The sequence below is a fragment of the Scardinius erythrophthalmus genome (assembly GCF_964197995.2).
Source record: "Scardinius erythrophthalmus genome assembly, chromosome: 22".
NCBI lineage: Eukaryota > Metazoa > Chordata > Actinopteri > Cypriniformes > Leuciscidae > Scardinius > Scardinius erythrophthalmus.
Genome location: NC_138242.1, coordinates 12,610,588 through 12,630,912, shown reverse-complemented (window position 1 = coordinate 12,630,912; position 20,325 = coordinate 12,610,588). Strand labels below are relative to the sequence as shown.

The following is a 20,325-nucleotide window of genomic DNA, read 5'->3' as shown; positions in this document are numbered from 1 at the left end:
AAACGCATTTTATTATTAGCCTATTCAGAAATAGTGTAAAAGATCGGTAAATAAAATGCAACATTAACATTATAAACACTATTAATAACATATAGGCTATGTCTATGGGTATTTTACTTCCCCTTACTGTAGCCTATGTCAAATCCTTAAATGAATGGTAGGCCTATTCAGAAAACAACAAGAATGAAAAATAAGTAGCCACGTATAATAAAAATATAGCCTAATAGCTTATAAAAATAGCCTATTTTGTCCTTTATTATAAACAACATTTAGCCAATTTTAAACGCCAAGCCTAAACGAATTTATTTGAATCGAAACTGAAACTGTACCGACGTTGGTTTCGCGCATCTCTCATTCGGTCCAAAGTTTCCATATTTGCAATGTAACATTTGGATGCTAACTAGTAATGTAAAGAAGGCTTTATACTTAAGTCGGGTCCCAATACATGTATAGGCTAAATCAGCATCTTCACAGCAAGGGAAATGAGTTTGGAATAACAGCAAGTAGCCTACTGTGCGGCACAGCCTTTATATTGTACAACAGACCAATTAAATTAAGCAGAATAACTTTTTATATGTTTGGTTGACTGTGTTTTATTTTAATAATGAACAGGCTGCGATGTTAGCCATGCCAGAAGTGAACTGATAATAGCCTAGAGATGCTGTGTAAGCGAGCGATGCGCCGGCGACATCACTTGGATTTGTTGCTCAACAGGGGAAATAATAATATTCTGTCGTTTAATACTCTGTCATTCGAAACAGTAACATTTATATTTTTATTTGTGTACATTCAAAATGACTACAAAATGTCATGCCTTTGGAAAATAAAGAAAACAATATGATGCGCTGCTTTAGCGCGTCTCTGTCTCCTTGAACATCTTTCTGGCGCACACCAAAAATGAACCAAAATAGAGTGAATAGCCTTCTGACGCACCTACTTTTCAAAGTCAACATTTAGATTATTTTAAGTAAAATGCATTATATAGTCACTTAAGAATAAAACACAGCGTGGTTCATGATAAAAAAAAAAAAAAAACGTGACTTTACAGTTCGGAAATAGGAAAATAGCAAACCCCTGGCACTTGAGAACTCCTGGTCTACACAGAAGAAAGCCCTGTCTAGTGTTTTTCCCAGTACGGGTTGTGTCGAGTCATGTTAGTCTGGTTATTTGATGAAAAAAAAAAGATGAAATGTAGTTGCGATAAACGCGTTAAGAATCACAACGCGAGGACTCTTATTCTGCAGTGCAGAACTGAGGAAGAACTGATGACGGGACAGTTTGATCTTCGGCTGACAAATCAAATGAAAGGGGCGTTTCATTCCCACCCACGTGTAAAATTAGAATATTCCAGCTGTTTATACATTTTTCTACATCAGAACGAAAAAACGAAAACTCAAGCTGAATTCTTGTTTTTCTTCGTTTTGGAAAAAATGAAAATCGAAAAAGGAACTGTTTTCTCATTTTTCTACTTTCAATATTAAATAAAAAAACGACTGAACGAATGATACACGGATTGAGGCCTAATGCCGTATGCATGCAATTATTTTAGACTCAGCCACAGCTAATTGTCATATTTTGCAACCAGTAAAGACAAACAGTTTCCTGCTTTGTGTTTGTATGTTGTACCATCAACTGTACCTGACTGGAGCTCCACTTGCCCTCATCAAATACGTCTCCTAAAATGAAGACAACTTCTGGATTTAGAAGCCACAGAGATGTCTGGAACGCTCTTTCCATCTGCCATTCCCTGTGAAAATATCATAATACTCATAATAAAAATGTGCAGAGCTTCCTTCAATAAAAAAAAATAAAAAAAAATAAAAAAAAATAAAAATAATAATAATAATAATAATATATATTTTTTTTTTATGACTTTGCCCAATGTAAAATTATATATATTCTTTTGTAATGTTCACAGACTGTTTCATTTTATTTTATTTTTGTCTTCATAAATCAAAACTTTCAGATGTATTTTGAACCCGTCTATTTGATCCGTTTATCATTAGTTGAAGTGTACTGCTAAATGTTTAGGTGATTACAGTCCTGCTCTAAACATGTCCTACAGCAGCACCATGGTACAATGATGATATGTGATGGAATCATATTCATGTACTATGGCATTTACACAGTAGCCAACTCCAATGTACTGTAACAAAATGTCTCAAAACCAGCCTATTAAAATAAAACTTTTTTTCTAGCGTTTAGATAAGCAGATCGTACAATTCTGACACCAGATAAATACCTTCTGAGTTTGTCGAGCCAGTGTCCTCTGATGGCCCCTAATAAGTGAGTATCAGAAAGAAATAACGCCCGCAAAGGTGAATGTGAATCTTCAGCTTCAATATGCGGCCATGAGCAACGCAGAATAACAGGATAGTAGATCACATATTCACACAATACAAACACGCTGACAAAAGCAAAAATCAGAGACACGGCTAATCTACCACTCGATCCAAACATCGAGATCATTTATACGAACCCGTTTTATTACTGCAATAGCACACGATACGCGAGTTAAATCTGTTGGCGAAAGAAAAATCGCCTCTAGCGTGCTCGAAGCAAAATGTTCCTCTTCCGCTTCATTCTCAATAACGTCATTTTTCCATGAAAAAAACAACAACATCGAAACGGAAGAAAGATTACATGTTTTCTCATAAGGTTGCGGTATATCTTGGTGAAAAATGCATCAGTATACTGCAGATCACGATGTTTTTAAATCCTCTCAGGGTAACCAGCAATGTTACAAGAGCAGTTTTGCTAAACAGACAAACGTCACAGCTGTGCGCGTGTGATGAACATCTGAGCAGACATTCAATTCATCAGATTCTCTGCGCGCTTGAAGAGTGCCATCCAGTGGTCAGTCATAATATTACGACGTTCCATTAAAAAGATTACGTTTTAACCAAACCTTTAACCTTCAAGTTTTAGATCAGTAAGATTTTTTAAATGTGTTTAAAGGAAGACTCTCATTTATTTTATCCCAAAATACAGCAACAACAGTAATACTGTAAAATATTTTTTTACATTTAAAATAACTTATCTATTTGAACATATGCCTAAAATATAATGTCTTCCTGTGTTGGCAAAGCTGAATTTTCAGCATCATTATTAGTCCAGTCTTCAGTGTCACATGACAGAAATCATAATATGCTGATTTGCTGCACATGAAACATTTATTATTATTCTCAATGTTGAAAACAGTTGTGTACCGTTTTTCAGGATTCTTTAGTGAATAGAAAGTTCAAAAGAACAGCATTTATCTGAAATAGAAAGATTTTGTAACATAAATATCTTTACGTATTTTATTTTAATCAATTTAATGCATCCTTGCTGAATTATATTACCTGCTTTCTTTCATTTCTTTCAAAAAAAAAAATCTTACTGACCCCAAACTTTTCAACAGTAGTGTATAATGTTACAAAACCTTTCTATTTCAGATAAATGCTGTTCATTTGAACTTTCTATTCATGGGAGATGTTCAACTTCACTTTCATGTTCATCAAACCATTCTGTCACAAGTCTTGCTGTGTGTATTGGTGCATTATCATGCTGATGCACGTCACCCCCTTCAGGATACAATGTTTGAACCATAAGGCACACATGGTCCTCAAGAATGGTTCAGTAGTCCTTGGCACAGGAGGGAATGAAATTATATTGCAGCCCAAACCATCACTGATCCACCCCCTGGGCATGCAACCACACTGTAAAAAGTGAACATATGCAGTTGTTGCTTCAAAGGAAGTATTTATATCTGATTCTACAAATTCTAATTTTGTTGTTGTAACCTACTTCAATCAGTTGTATGTAACATAAAACAAGGGAATGCTGTTGTAACTTAATTGAGTTGCATTGACCCAACATACAATTTCCAATAAAGCTGGATGGACACATGTGACAAATGCGCACCTGCTCCTTGCTAATCGTCAGATTTTGTTTCAAGGAGAAGTTGTGATTTAGGGTTATTATACACATTATGTTTCATCAAAGTGAAAATCGCAATTGACAGCGCTACTCTTCAGCACAATGGTAACCTCAACATTCAGTAAAAGAAACTCCTAAATGTTCAACATAACTGAACATTAAACATTAACACAAACTACCAACATCCTTCCCTTTATTGAAAAACACATTAAATAACACTTAATCCCTAAATGTACTCTCCTAATGCAGTCCCTTGCAAAGCATGCTGCGAACTACAGATCCACTGCTCAGGGCTGCATTTCTCAAAAGCATTGTGAGTTAAGTTGAGCTATTGTAAAGACCATTGGTGGCAAAGGCTCTACAATATACTTAGGCTTACGATGCTTTTGGGAAACGCAGCCTTGGGCAGTGGATCTGTAGTTCCCAGCAGGCTTTGCAAGGGACTGCATTAGGAGAGTAAATTTAGGGATTAAATGTTATTTTATGTGTTTTTCAGTAAAGGGAAAGATGTTGGTAGTTTATTTTAATGTTTAATATTCAGTTATGTTGGACATTTTGAGTTGTTTCTGTTATTGAATGTTGTGGTTACCATTGTGCTGAAGAGTAGCGCTTCTTCATGGGCACTCAGTCTTCTTTGCTCAATACTTACACCTGATGTTGTTTAGTGATTCATTATATACCATTATATACAATGTGCATAATGATAAAACAACACTGTTGATCATTGTTTATAATGAATAAACTAAATTAAGTTGAATGTTAAAATATCTTCAATTAAGAAAGGGTAATTAATTATCTTTGAGTGTATTCACATAAAGTTGGAAAAGAACTTTCATCATATAAAACAAAAAAGATTATATCAAACTTATAAAGTCATTGTACCTAGTTGGAGGAATCAAGTTATTTACTGACAGTTATGCTTCAGGTTAGTTGAATTCAGTTATAATCAGTAATCTTAAATCATTTATTTCATTTCAACAAAACCAGTTTTTCAGGTTGATTGAATTCAGTTATATTCAGTAATCGTAAATAATTTATTTCATTTCAACAAAACCAGAAATTGTATATGTTACCACATGAAGTTAATTTTTTAAGTTGAACTGACTAAATTTTTTTTTTTCAGTGCAGGTGTTAAGCTTCTTTAGGGCTTCTCCACATCATAACTCCCAGGAATGTGGGAAAGACAGTGAAGGTGAAATTGTCAGAGAACACTACATGTTTCACATTGTCCACAGCCCAAGATTTGCACTGTTGGCACCAATGAAACAACATTTGGCATTAGCACGAGTGACCAGGTTTGACTAGCAGCCATACCATGAATAGGTCTACTGACTGAGATTTGGTGGAAACAGTTGATGTGCACATTTAATTTGCAGTGATGTGGGCAGCTGTGATTTTATGTTTTTTGGAAACAATCCAGGTTAGTACCTGGACATCCATTTCAGACAACTTCCTCATGCGTCAATGTGGTTTGTCCTACGTGGGGGTATGTTAACATTACCCTGGATACCATAGCTCTCGATACACCACAAAGACTTGCTGTCCTGGTCACAGATGAGCCAACGAGACGCACACCAACAATTGGTCCTCTTTTAAAGTAAACTCTGATATGTTTCCCATTATGTTGTGTGGATTGCAATATTTTATGTACAGCTGTGATATTGTTCTGTTAATTCAACCTTCACACTCTACCAATACTGATAGAATGTAAAATCAGTGAATATTGGTGATCAGACTGACATATAGGTGTAAAACCTTGGCACTATTTTGGCAAGGGTTTCAGTTTCATTGTCCAAGACCTGTATACATATACTGTATACCAGGGGCTTTTCCTCTGAGGAGGCAAGGGAGGCAGTGCCTCCTCAAAACAATTGGCTGAAAAAACAATCCACAGTACAAAAATAAAATACAGCAAATATTACATTATATATAAATCATTCGTTTTTCTAAAGTAACACTGTCCCACAGCGACACCCGCAGGTAAAGTTGCAATGGGAGTCCACGTCTCTCGTGCCTCCCCTTAAGTTTGAGTTTTAACAGACTCCCTAAAAAGCATGTGTAACATGCATTGAAGCGCGAGTGCTACCCACCCTCTCAAACAGTGACCAACGGAAATGAGCGTGAAGAGGGTGCACTATTTCCAGATTTGGACCAGTAACCAGAAGAATAAACTCGCTCAAGAGACAGGCTCAACAACAAAGGGAAAAGTAACAAAGCAGTGAAATTTAAAACAACATCACAACATAACACAAAATGAAAATAAATACCTGTTCCAAACAAATTAAATTTGACCTTATTATAAATCTTATAATTTGTTTCCTATTTAGTTCTTTAAATATTATCAACTATTTTAATTCTTTCTGACCTATTTAGGTTCAAGCTAATAAAATTGACTTGCCTCTATTCCGCTAATATGTGTATTTCATTTCTCTTTACCAATTTATTCAATTCTTAATCACTTTGTTTATTGCAGAAAATGACTTTATATTTGAATACAGTTTTTATTTAATGACCCTTTGGAATACCCTTTTTATAACTCTCTTTTTGTTTTTCATTTATAAACAACCAGAAAAAGGAAAATACAAATAAATAAACAAACAAACAAACTAACTAACTAACTAACTAACTAACTAATAAATAAATAAATAAAAAGAATACAATAAAATGTCTAAAATGAAAATCACAATAAATCAAATTAACTGGTTACAATAGCAATTTCGGTATAAATTGGAATTTCCAGAAAGGCAAAACTCCAGACTTTAAGAAGTCTTTTTCTCATCCGTAGCATTCACACTAACATTCACTCGTGATCATTGATTGATGACATTCAATCCACACTATTATCTAAAAATCTCTGTTATTTCTCTAATAAAATTGTTAATTTTGTCCATTTTAATTCTATTTTTCCTCTTCTTTCTCAGGATCATCTTTTCAGTACATCAGGAGCAGATGATGTACCAGCCGTTCTCTTCATCGTCTCTCCTGGTTCCACCCATTAGGGTGCTAACTTTCCACTTGTCTAATTGGGGCAATCTTTCACTTATTTAATTAAATAACTATTCTGAATGAGTATAATTTTTTTAATTAATACATTTTCTTATTTTCTTTACAAAGAAATACTCTTAACTTAACAGATATTAATAAAATAAAATAACTATTTTTTCATATTCATGAATGTTACAACACTCTTTTTTTCTTTCAACTTCAACAGGATTTTGAGCAACCTGGGTTACACCCTCCCCTCTTGAAGATATGCACCTGCATATGGTTGGGTCACAATCATAGGTACACCATCTACAGGATCAACATTTAACTCCAAAGAAGTGCTGAATCCCACACTCAGACCTTGTAACAGAGATTGAATCACCACGGTAAGTGGATTCCCCAACTGGGGATACTCAATCCTTTTTGAAGGCTGTCGCTCTCTTTGGTCCAATTCATCGAAGCACCCCAGATGCATTCCCGACACTCTCCACAGTGGGGTGACACCCTGTCCCACTACAGGCCTATCATATGGGGGGTCTCCCACATTCATATAGGTTGGAAGTGGACACTCGTCGGGCGGGCCCCCCGTCTCACTTACCTGCCATTTGTCCATTTCCCATACATGTTGCTATGTGGACCCCTGTCCCACTTACCTGTCATTTGTCCATTTCCCATCCAGGTCAGCATGCTGACCACTGCTGACCGCTACGTCTTAAAGATCCGTTTGCCATAGTACCTTGTCAATGGTTAAACGATGAAACGAAATGGCCAAGCATCCAGTGGCCACAGATACTGTATATAATTATCTGATCGACACTCCAAGTGTAAATACCTGGGAGAAGTTAAAAGTATACACATCTCTTTATGCATACAACTTTGTTCTGTGTGGTCATGTCCAAGACATACAATTTCATGATTAACCAAGTTCAAAACTTGGTAGTGCTGAAGACAGAGATTCTGCCTAGCCAAAGACAGGGTAAGAAGACGGAATTGTACAAGGCCTGGGTTATCGTCAACAAGACAAACAACTGTATTCTTACTGTGAACTGGACCTGTATGGCTGGGGATGTTACCGAAACAAGTTTACTATCTTAAATTTTCATTATTTACGCAATTCAGTCAGTGTCAGCAATTTAATCAAATAAAATTGAACTGCTTATTTGGTGAAATCATACAATCATACAACTGTTGTTATATGTATATCCTAAAGTAAAATTTAAACCAGTGTGTTTCATACATTATACCATTTTGTGCAGGTTAGGGTTATGCTGCAGCTATGCAGTGAGTGAGATGAGCTTCAGAAAGGCTAAGAGGGCAGACACCCAACTGTTGCCAGTCATAGTAAAGTGTAGAAAGAACAATGTAAAAGGTAGACACAATCTGAATGTAGACGAAATCAGGACATGTACATATAACAAGCAGGTCTTTTTTCATTAATTGCCTTTTTAGTTGCAATATTGTACAAATAAAATTTCTGAGGGTGTATTAACACAGGCTGTTCCAAGGTGTTTACACATTGGAAAACAGAAATGTGTTTTTGCATCAACTTTCAAGGCTTCGTTTACTTCCATTGCTGCAGAATAACTTGAAGTTGTTAACTCATTACTTTATCCCTGAAAATTGTATATCTCTGAAAATTACATTATATCTGAGTTTTTCTGATCTAAACTTTCTCTTTACCTTCTTCGATTATTCTGAAGCAATGAAAGTAAATGAAGCCTTGAAAATTGATGCAAAAGTGGCAGTTTGCTGCTGACTTTTGTCCCATTCACTGGACTTGAACTATTTATATTTCAATAAAACTACAAAATAGGGATGTTCTAAAACATTTAACCGGTACTGTAATTCATGTAAAAACATAAGTTATAATCAGTGCCATGTAACTATTAATGACAGATGTAACTGTCACGTTCACCGTCTATCTCTGCACTACATTCCCCAGAATCCTCTTTGGCGCACCTGCAATTACTCTCCCCTGAATATAATCACCTGCACCTGTTCACAATCAGCAGCCTCATCAGCAAGCTCTATAAAACACTCACCACAGCCTCAGTTCAAGGTCAAGCCTCCAACAGGAATAGACCATGATCCATTGTCTCCTGAACCGCTGATGCTTTCAAGATGTAACGTATACTCACCTGTGAAACACTATCCTCCGTGTCATTGTTCTGCTGTCTCCAGGAATCCTGTTTGCGTTCCTATTTCCTGTGATCCGTTGTTCTCCCGAGCTTCCAGTGTTTCCTCCGAGCTTGCTTACTATTGACTGCATCTGAAGGATGTATATGTTCACTTCAGGTTTGGTATCTACAAACCTGAAGTGAACATGCTTACCTGCTGTTTGCCCTGCACCGAGTGATCTTCACTGAATCTGCATTTGAACTCACTGAATACTCACCTTGCACTATTGTCAACTTGAATAAAGCTGTGTTTGGATTCACTTACCTCTGTCTCCGTGCCTGTATCCTGACAGAAAGCTTGACCATATACCGCTATGGATCCTACACAGCCCGCAGACAGCGCTTCCGCGAACCGCAAGGAATCCACTATGTTCGACCAGAACGGTAGTACTCTGGAGGAATTTGCTGAAGTTTTCCTGCACCTTTACCAGGATGGGAGCTGGGATGAGGACTTTCTTCAACAGCAGTTCTGGAGCGGGTTACACGATCCACTCGCCCAGATACTGCTGTTAGATGATCTCAACCTACCTCTCATCAAATTCATTGACCGCACGCTGTGGGTGTGTGGTTCCTCACTCACTGTGGGAGACATCCAGCCAGATCTTCGCGTCCAGACAGATCTTCGCGTCCAGCCTGATCTTCGCACTCAGCCTGATCCTCACCTCATCAGCCCAGTCAAACTCACTGAACAGGAACTCCGTGTTCGTCCTGGACCAGACGCGGGGATTGTCTGGCCCAGAGCCCGAAAACTGGTTTCCAATAGTGCCGACCTGACGTCTAAGTTATTTGACCCCGCTTTGATGTCCGTCCGGGGAGCTTGCAGGTCTGCTCCACGCTCCACCAAACCCACCGAACCAATTGTCTGCCCAGTCAAGCCAGAGCTTCACGTCAATCCTGCCGACCCAGAGCCATCATTCGCTGCAGCGCCCCCTCGCTCTCGTAAACGGAGGAGGAAGAAGACTTCCTGCATTCCCCAAATTCTGGAGGCCACCCCTGAGCAGTCTGCTCTTCATGTCTGTCCAGTTGAGGTTGAAGAGACTACCCTTTCCCTGTATGTTGCTGCTATTATGTGTGTCTGGGCCGCACATGCCTCCCTGTCGGCTACCTCAGCTCCATCCTCTCCTGAGCCACGTTTCCACTCTGTCCAGCCGAGCCTTCACTTCACGCCAGTCCAGCCGAGCCTTCACTTCACGCCAGTCCAGCCGAGCCTGCACTTCACGCCAGTCCAGCCGAGCCTGAGACTGAGAGCGTCATGCCCGCCGAGCCTGAACTAGTCGTCGGCCCAGATGAGCCAGAGCCAGTCTTCGAGCAAGAGCCAGAGCCAGTCTTCGAGCAAAAGCCAGAGCCAGTCTTCGAGCAAGAGCCAGAGCCAGTCTTCGAGCAAGAGCCAGAGCCAGTCTTCCCAAGGGGGGTGGGGGGGTGGGGGTGTGGTTATGTCACGTTCACCGTCTATCTCTGCACTACATTCCCCAGAATCCTCTTTGGCGCACCTGCAATTACTCTCCCCTGAGTATAATCACCTGCACCTGTTCACAATCAGCAGCCTCATCAGCAAGCTCTATAAAACACTCACCACAGCCTCAGTTCAAGGTCAAGCCTCCAACAGGAATAGACCATGATCCATTGTCTCCTGAACCTCTGATGCTTCCAAGATGTAACGTATACTCTCTTGTGAAACACTATCCTCTGTGTCATTGTTCTGCTGTCTCCAGGAATCCTGTTTGCGTTCCTATTTCCTGTGATCCGTTGTTCTCCCGAGCTTCCAGTGTTTCCTCCGAGCTTGCTTACTATTGACTGCATCTGAAGGAGAAAAGACAAGTATTTATGAACTGTGACTGTTTGGTATCTACAAACCTGAAGTGAACATGCTTTACCTGCTGTTTGCCCTGCACCGAGTGATCTTCACTGAATCTGCATTTGAACTCACTGAATACTCACCTTGCACTATTGTCAACTTGAATAAAGCTGTGTTTGGATTCACTTACCTCTGTCTCCGTGCCTGTATCCTGACAGTAACCAGCTTTGATTGCAATTTATATTAAAATAAGTTATCTAACATTTATTTTATTGTGTATTCAGAACTGACAGATGAAGACATTGCAGAACTGAAAGTACTGGCACCTAACACAGCTGTGCTCACTAGCATGGACTTCAGTGACACAGATTCCACAACAGAATCTGACAAAGAAACCAGAGACCTGCCAGAGCCTCTGGTAGCTCTGTATGATGCCAATCTGAGATGCCGCTGCCAAAATAATCTACAAGAGCGGAATGAACCCTTACGAAAAGAACATATATTTTCCCAATATATGAATGATCAATATATTAAATCATATAACAGTATATTTGAAAATATACAGAATAATATATTGTGTTAATGTATTACAATATATTGAATAATACATAAGGAATTGTCACTTTTCATATATTGAAAAATATGTGACAATATATTTACTAATATATCATAATGTATGTAATTTTATATTCAGTAATACACTTCATAATATATGTATATGTTCGCGGTCCCCAACCTTTTTTGCGCAACGGACCGGTTTAATATCAGACAATATTTTCACGGACCGGCCTTTAAGGTATGGCGGATAAATACAACAAAATAAAATGATATGACCAGCATAAAAACTGGGGTATTTTTTAAATATAATAATAAACGTGAATCCAATGTGTAGGCTTACTCTCAATTTTATTAGCAGTGTACTCGTAACATCGCGCCTAAAGACAACTGAGAAAGCCTGAACACAAACAAAATGCCCCCCAAAAGAAAAAAATCTCCATGTTTTCGGTGCTGATGCGATGTAAGGGTGGCGCTGCCAATAAAGCACCTAAAAGCTGTCACAAAGAACTGGCAAAATTAATGATTATGAATATGTAAAATATAGCAGGAGACATTTTAATTGTTTAATAATAAACAAGTGTTTTCTGTGCAAAGATGAAGTTGACGATGCTGACTCGATCTTCGCAGTAGGCCTAGTGAACGCACCAGAGAGAAAATGCACATTTCATATGAATTAGCCTACATAAGCAGAAAACAGTCAGTTTTCTTTCGTTTTGAATTGTTCTGTTTAAAGGTACCGTATGTAGGATTGTGGACAAAACTGGTACTGCAATCACTTTAAAAATACTGTAGAGCCGTGTATCCCCTCCCCCCTGACTCGAGGTTGCCAGATAAGCTGCAGGATTCAGCAGAAACGTATGCTGCTTCAATGAGCTTCCAATGGCAAGTGATGACGAGACGTACACAGTAAGTTTTTTTTTTCTGTTAATTGTGTTTATGCTTTATGAGAGATATTTTGATGAGTAATTACTTATTTTAAAAAATTACTAATTGTTGAGGTGCTGGGGCCATAATAGCTGAAGAGATAAGCGTTTTTGATTTGATATTTAATTTGATTTGATTTCTTTATTTTGAACATATAAATACAATTACAATTCAAAAAAAATCTGAGAAAAAAAAAGGATAATAGTAAAAGAAAACAAAAAAACATATAGACTTAAACAACAAAATAATACTTCCTTATTTTTCAATACGAAAAAAAAAACCTTGATTTACAAGTGCTAAAGTTTTTGTCATATTATAGGCTAAAAACAGAATAAACATTTGCCACAGAAATTATAACACGGGACAAATTCAATATCACCAATGGCTATCACAGGGTTGTTTTCAGTCCCATCAGAAAATATTGTTAGAGTAACTAAATTACATTAGCAATGGTCATACAGGTCAACTTGCAGCATGTGTAACTTAGTCCACGATATACGTGAAGAACGAATGACGAATATTTTTTTCTGAGGTAAAGTTAGGCTTGTCTCAATTACTTTTCAAATTGCCATAATGGTCGTGCTAATGTTTTCATCAGCGTCTCAGCATAATGACAGAGAAACGGGCTCCTATAATGCATTGCAAATGCATACGTCCATGTGAGCTAACGTTACGTTGCTTGAACACGCATAACTTTGTTCGACTGTCATGAATATATGAAATGTCCATTGACATCCAGTACAAGTTAGCCAAGCATAGATGAATCTTACCTGTCTAGGAGAAAATTAGCAACGTTGGCGTCTGTGTTCAAATTCTTCTCCGTTTTCAGCCGTCTCCATCTTTCAAAAGCATCTCCTATACAAATTCTGGTTTTATTTCGGACTTTGTCACAACGAATTTCTGAATTATAACGAGGTCTTTTTGATTTAGTAACGTTAGACATTTTTATCCGACTAGAGTTAGGGTAGGTTAGGTTAGAGCAAAGCTGGCAACCCGGATCCCGAAACACTACTGACTTCGTGATTGGTAGATAGGTGGAGGGAGGCGCTCAGGCCAAAACACAAAATGACAACATCAACATCAGTTGAGGGCTGCAAGTCCACTTTTTAAATGACAATATCCTAGCCATACTACTGTTGTCAGTGATATAAGTATTTGAAATGAACATGATTTCTTAATGTCTAGTGACACATCAGGGCAATTTTATGATTAATTGAAATAGATTTCTTACATACAGCTCCTTTAAAAGTAGACATTTCATGCTTTCTATATCTCAGGTCTGTGAGGCAAGTAGGCTACCTTATTACTGAGTTTCGGTTAATTTATGAGATAAGCTCCATTTCACGCGCCCGCGCCTCCGTGTCGTGATTAAATATTTTCTACTATATTTACTTCTTACTTATTAAATCCAGGCAATTGGTTGATGAAACATTGATTAAAATTAAGATACAATTAATACAAAACGAAATTAAATTTAAAGACAGGCTTTTTGCTTTCTGTTTGAGGTCTCTGTGAAAGTTTTAAAGCAGTCTTTTAGTGCTGCTTTCAGAGCACTCACGTCCGTAACGGAGAACTGTCCCGTCCGTAACATTTTTTTTTTGTTTGTTTTTTTGTGTGAAATAGGCTACATTTCTAAATAAATGCGACTTATAGTCCAGTGCGACTTAGGCTATATATGTTTTTTCTTCTTCATGACGCATTTTTTGACTGATGCGACTTATACTCCGGAGCGATTTATAGTCCGGAGAAATACGTTAAGTTATATATTCTTTCTGTGCGGCCCGGTACCAAATGCCCGGGGGTTGGGGACCTCGTAATATATTGCAGATATATTTACTCCTGCATTATAAACACACATATACAGAGAAATATATAATGTGATATATTTCTTATATTTTTTTCATTATTTACATTATAATGTTCCATAGTTTCAAGCTAGTTAACAAAACAGGAGTTAACAGTTAACAATATCACTTAATTTTAACATTTGCTCTCCTTTAACAGTCAGAAGCAAAGCATGCTGGGAACTAGAAATCTGCCGTAACTCATTCTGTGAATGTGTGTGTGAATATATATATATATATATATATATATATATATATATATATATTCACACACACACACATTCATGAGTGAATAATACATATAATGCAATTTTTGTCTTCATTTATAAATATTTGATATATATAAGCACTAATTCTCTTATCGAGTCAGTTCCTCGACATTACGTATGGGGAAAACACTTTTCCTCGAAATGCTGAAGCCTGACTGAATCATTCTTTTGCTTGCAAATAGCTAATGGCCACTATATAGGCGACATCGGGTGCCAAAATATCTCAGAATCTTTCTTCTTCGCCTGGAGGCTGGTTTCGCGAATGACCTACGCAACTAGAGTGGACAACGTGGATTGCGATCCCCTCGTGCGTTCCGGTGGATTAACATTTTCCAAGGAGGTCTCTTTGGCGCATGTGTGGTGGGCCGGTAGATTTCCCAGACGCCATTTTCCATGTCTGGGCCATGCCCAAGCTGAGGCGGCATTGGAAGGATCAGATTGTCGAGCCTACGAGAAATTGCGAATCAAGATCCTTCGTGCAAGGCTGGCCGTTGTTCGCAGCGGTGTTCTGCTGGCTCCTGCCTCTCCTCCGCCCACCGCCGTCGAGCCACGGGCAGGTAGACTGCAGGGAGCTTTGTTAGAGGTCTCTAGCAAGGGATTAGCATCGGCCCAACCCCTACGTCGCCCACGTTGCCAGAGCACCCTCTCATCTATGTCGAGGATAGTTCCCGCCCTCCAAAAGAAGTGCGGGAAATGGTCTCATTCGGTTGTGGAGAGCATGACACCATGTCTACGAGTGCCTCTGACCCGGGTGCTTGGTCTGAGGCCCCTTCAGAGGCTAGCTGCACCCCGACCTCGCTGGATGCAGAGCTGATGTCCATCCTCAAGGAGGCAGTGGCAGATTTGGAGTTGGACTGGGTGGCCCCTGAGCAGCCGTCCAAGAGATGGATGGACGGGTCTGTCCTCAGCGTGAGCCGCCAAACGGACGCCCCGCAGAGGCCCGCCCCTTTTTTCCCTGAGCTCAACGACGAGTTCACCCATTCATGGCACTCCCCTCACTCAGCCCGAGCCCATGCGCAAGGAACTCAACTGCTGACCACAGTAGAGGGGGCGGAGAAATTACGGTATGCGAGAATGCCGTCGCAGCTCACCTATGTCCGTCCCGCGGTTGGAAAACTGCCTCATTGCCCTCCAAGCCATGTCGAGCCACAGTTCACATCTCTGGAAAGGCATACGTTTCAGCGGGACATGCAGCATCTTCCCTCCACACGATGGCAGTCCTGCAAGTCTTCCAGATGCGACGTCTGAGGTCCCTAGATGAAGAAGGCCCGGACCCAGAGTCCTTTAGAAAGCTGCGCATGTCTGCAGACCTGGCCCTGGCCGCTTCTAAGAAGTTCGCCCAGGGAATCAGGCGCAGTATGGGCAGCCTCGTAGTTCTGCATCGTCACCTGTGGCTGACGCTCACTGAAATGCGGGATGCATAGAAGCAGCAGCTCCTAGACGCCCCGGTAAGCCCACAAGATGTTAGGTCTGGCAACTCACCATAGACACGGCTCAATCCGAGGGGCGAGATAAACGGCTGTCTTTCAAATTCACTCTGCACGCAATAGGATAGTGTTTCAACCAACCAGAGCGTTTTCCCAACAGCAGAGCTTACGTTAGTTGATAGATTCAACCTTTGAATCTGGCCGGCAAAACTACGAACACATCTTCCTTTTTTAAGAATGTTCTTTGCTCTTTTTTCAAAGAAAAACTTAACTCCAAGTCCTCCAGAGTCGCGGCCAAAGCCGATTCGAAAGACTGTTCACCAGCAGCAGCAGCAGTTCTTTGTTTTCAAGTAGCAGGGAACCGTCGCAACTCTGTCGTCATTATGTTAAGCCCGCCCCGCCTAATCTATACACGATGTGATTGGCCTGACCCAATTTAGGTTTTTACAGCTCCGAAAGTCAACGGAGAGTTGCTAGACTACCCTGGCTGCAAAATAAATTTTGCTGCCGCTAGGGTGCGTCTAGATTTCTAGGCTACAAGATCAGTAGATCTTAAACAGATTCTTAAATTTGTAACTCCACAAGTAACCAGAGACGTTTCCCATAAATGGAAATGTATTATGTAATATATCACACATTATATTTTGCAGTATTTTCTCATATATTTTTGTTCTGTAAGGGAAGAGAACTTTGAAAAACTGGGGAAGGAGTCAACTAATGAGTAGTGTGTAAACCTTGAGCTTACGACTAAAAATCAGGCCCACTCTCAGGCCTGGCACACACACAGAACTGGAAGGATAACAAGCACAACCCTACATTGTGTATGCACTGTAGTAGCCGAGAGCGCTAAAACAAACCTTGTAAAACAGGTAATGCACTACAACAAACAAGAGTTGTCCCATGTCCCAGCAGTACTTTGGGGAAGATATATGGAGGACACAGCCAGAAGACAATACACAGAAATAATGAAAGCACAACATCACAACTTTGGCGTGGAGCTCTGCGTTCTTGTTGTGCAGCCAGACAAACCACATCTTGGGGCATCGCCGGATGGAATAGCAAACTGTACCTGCTGTGGGAAAGCAAATGTAGAGATTAAAGGGATAGTTCACTTTGAAATTAAATTTTTGATATGTTTTAGCTTACCTCAAGGGCATCCAAGATGTAGGTGTCTTTGTTTCCGCAGTAGTTTCAATTTTTATATTTTTAGGTCAAACCGTTCTTGTCTGTCAGTCATATAATGCAGGTCTATTGTCACCACCTCAAAGAGCATGCACAGAGGAGTCCAAATTAAACAATTCCCCATCGTAAGTACACATTGATGGCCTAAGACACGAAACGAGCGGTTTGTGTGAGAAAACGAACAGTATTTATATTGTTTTTACTTCTTGTACACAACCACGTCCAAGTGATCTGAGGGCGCGCACGCTTCCTGGTGTGTGACGTGTGCGCGCGTTCTGGCTTAGTCTGCGCAAGCGCCGGAAAGCGCCGGAAGTGATCTCTCGTGCGTGCACGTCACTCATTGTTTACACAGAACAGAGATTATAGGTAAGACGGCTAATATAAATGGTACTAATTTGCGCTTATCCGGGATGTTTAAACCGACGTAAAAGAAAACAATTACGTATGCTCGCGCGAACTCATCCGGGAGTGGTGAGTTTTCACGCATTCCCAATTTATGAGCCTTCTCTCTTGAAGTTATGGTTGATTGCTCTTCGGCTGGATATCAACACACCCATAAACTTACTAAAGTTGTGGAGGGTCTGCAGCGATCATTTTTCCCCTGATGATTTTACAAACCAAGGAGTGGATCGCATAGTACTGACATCATCAGCTGTGCCTATGGTGTTTTCGCATCCAACGGAGGTATGTGAACAACGTCTTTGTAAGTGTCCTTTCTATTTGTAAAGCTGGCATTACATGAAATGAGTAAAAAAAATGTAGTTTTGATGTAAGTTAGTAAAAACAATTTTTGGGGGGGTTACCTAACTAAGCCACACACGTCACACACCAGGAAACAAGCGCGCCCTCCAATCACTTGGACGTGGTTGTGTACAAGAGGTAAAAACGATATAAATACCTCACACAAACCGCTCGTTTCGTGTCTTAGGCCATCAATGTGTACTTACGATGGGGAATTGTTTAATTTGGACTCTGTGCATGCTCTTTGAGGTGGTGACCATAGACCTGCATTATATGACTGACAGACAAGAACGGTTTGACCTAAAAATATAAAAATTGAAACTACTGCGGAAACAAAGACACCTACATCTTGAATGCCCTTGAGGTAAGCTAAAACATATCAAAATTTAATTTCAAAGTGAACTATCCCTTTAAGTGCCCATACAAATACCGCGATGGTCTGACAGGGAGTAGTGAGTCAAGTCAAGTCACCTTTATTTATATAGCGCTTTTTACAATACAGATTGTATCAAAGCAGCTTCACACTGATAACATGAAAACAATACAACAAAGTTTGTTTCTAGAAAGAAAATTGCGTCATCGTCCACCTTAAGTAAGGCAGATCAGTAATATTGTCGAATATTAAATGTGAGTACACACAGTTCTGCTTAGACAAAGCACTACAACTAAAAAAGAATCATGAATAATACCATCAAGTTCAGCTTCACATGTTTGTAGGCAACGCCCAGTACTGCAACTTTGTGGTTTGGACAAAGCAAAATGTTACTATCAACCGCATCACCAGAGATGAAGAAATGCTGCAAGCAGTCCTGCCTAAAGCTGAAGTGTTCTTCAAACAGAGTGTTTTCCCTGAGCTGTTAACGCGGAGCATGTATCCACTGATGCAAGCACCTACAGTCTGCTCACACTGTCAAAGGCCAGACTTTGGGATGATTATTGACAGTGCAAAGTGCAAGAACCATTTCCACTACACTTGTGCCAGAGTAAGAAGAAAGTTTTCAGGATTGATATTGTGAACAGTGCAAAAAAAAAAAAAAAAAAAAAAAACATGTCAGAATGAAATGTACTTCGAAGCAAATGATTTAATATAGTACTAGTATTTTACATTAAAACACTTGAATGTTAATTTATAAATAATTTATAAAACACAATAAATAATGTTTATTACAATTAACATTTACATAAAAAATTAATCTAAATCAAGCTATCTTCTTGGGACTATACATTTGAAATGGTTTGTTAATGCTCCACACACAATCACTATATCATCTAAGAGGTCAGCCTGTGTGAGTGGAATAACAGTTTTCAGAATTTTGAGATTTTTCAATCTACCTATTACTGATGGTAAAACCACGATCTGCTAGTATCTCATCACTATGCTCTAGAAGGTCAGAAAATCCAGACTCAGCTATAATTTGTTAATCCGAAACCCACCCACCCCAACCTGCTGACAGAAAAGTAATGGCTCCTGCAGGTGACATGCTAACCAAATGTTTAACAGTGTTGTGGCTCTTATATGTAGCAAATTATAGACCCTAGCAAATTATAGACCCATTTCAAATCTTCCTTTTATGTCTAAAATACTAGAAAAAGTTGTGTCTGCCCAACTAGGCTCTTTCTTACAAGAAAATGACATCTATGAAAAGTTTCAGTCTGGATTCAGGCCACACCATAGCACTGAAACTGCGCTCGTTAAAATCACAAATGATTTACTCTTAGCTTCTGACCAAGGCTGTATCTCAATACTAGTTTTACTTGATCTTAGTGCTGCGTTCGATACTATAGATCACGCAATACTCTTAGATCGACTACAAAATTATACTGGTGTTCAAGGACAAGCATTAAGCTGGTTCAGATCATACCTATCTGACCGATATCATTTTGTCTATTTAAATGGAGAAAAATCGATCATAACTCCAGTAAACTATGGAGTGCCGCAAGGATCTGTGTTAGGCCCTCTATTATTCTCAATATATATGCTGCCACTTGGAAATATTATAAGGAAACATGGAATTAGTTTCCATTGTTATGCTGATGACACTCAAATATATATTTCATCACGGCCGAAAGAAAACGCTAAATTTTCCAAATTGACAGAGTGTGTTAAAGATATAAAAGATTGGATGACACGCAATTTTCTTTTATTAAATCCAGACAAGACAGAGGTAATAATTATAGTAATTATACACACTACGAACACAAAACCTCTCACAATACAACTTTAACATAGTAGGATGTCCTGTTACTTTATCCTCTACAGTAAAAGACCTGGGTGTTATACTTGACTGCAACCTGTCTTTTGAAAATCAAATTTCATATGTTACAAAAACAGCCTTTTTCCACCTTAGAAACATTGCTAAGCTACGTAATATGCTATCAGTTTCTGATGCAGAAAATCTAGTTCATGCATTCATGACCTCGAGACTAGATTACTGTAATGCTTTATTAGCTGGTTGTCCTGCATCCTCAATAAACAAGCTACAGTTAGTCCAAAATGCCGCC

At 39.2% G+C, this 20,325-nt stretch overlaps 1 protein-coding gene across 4 annotated transcripts in view; it reads right to left on the bottom strand.

Moving 5' to 3' along the window:
• The window catches only part of mppe1 (metallophosphoesterase 1), a 134,498-nt gene extending 131,639 nt beyond the window's left edge, over positions 1–2,859 (bottom strand). For 3 of the 4 annotated variants that reach the window (XM_081352692.1, XM_081352690.1, XM_081352691.1), the window contains exons 1-2: positions 2,243–2,859; positions 1,639–1,747 (exon numbers count right to left, since the gene is read on the bottom strand). In XM_081352692.1, the coding sequence (XP_081208818.1) occupies positions 1,639–1,747; positions 2,243–2,469 (336 nt within the window). In that variant the 5' untranslated portion in view covers positions 2,470–2,859. Of the gene's footprint in view, positions 1–1,626; positions 1,748–2,242 lie in introns of all 4 variants that reach the window. The other variant, XM_081352689.1, reaches the window with a different exon arrangement.
• Positions 2,860–20,325: the final 17,466 nt, after the last annotated feature.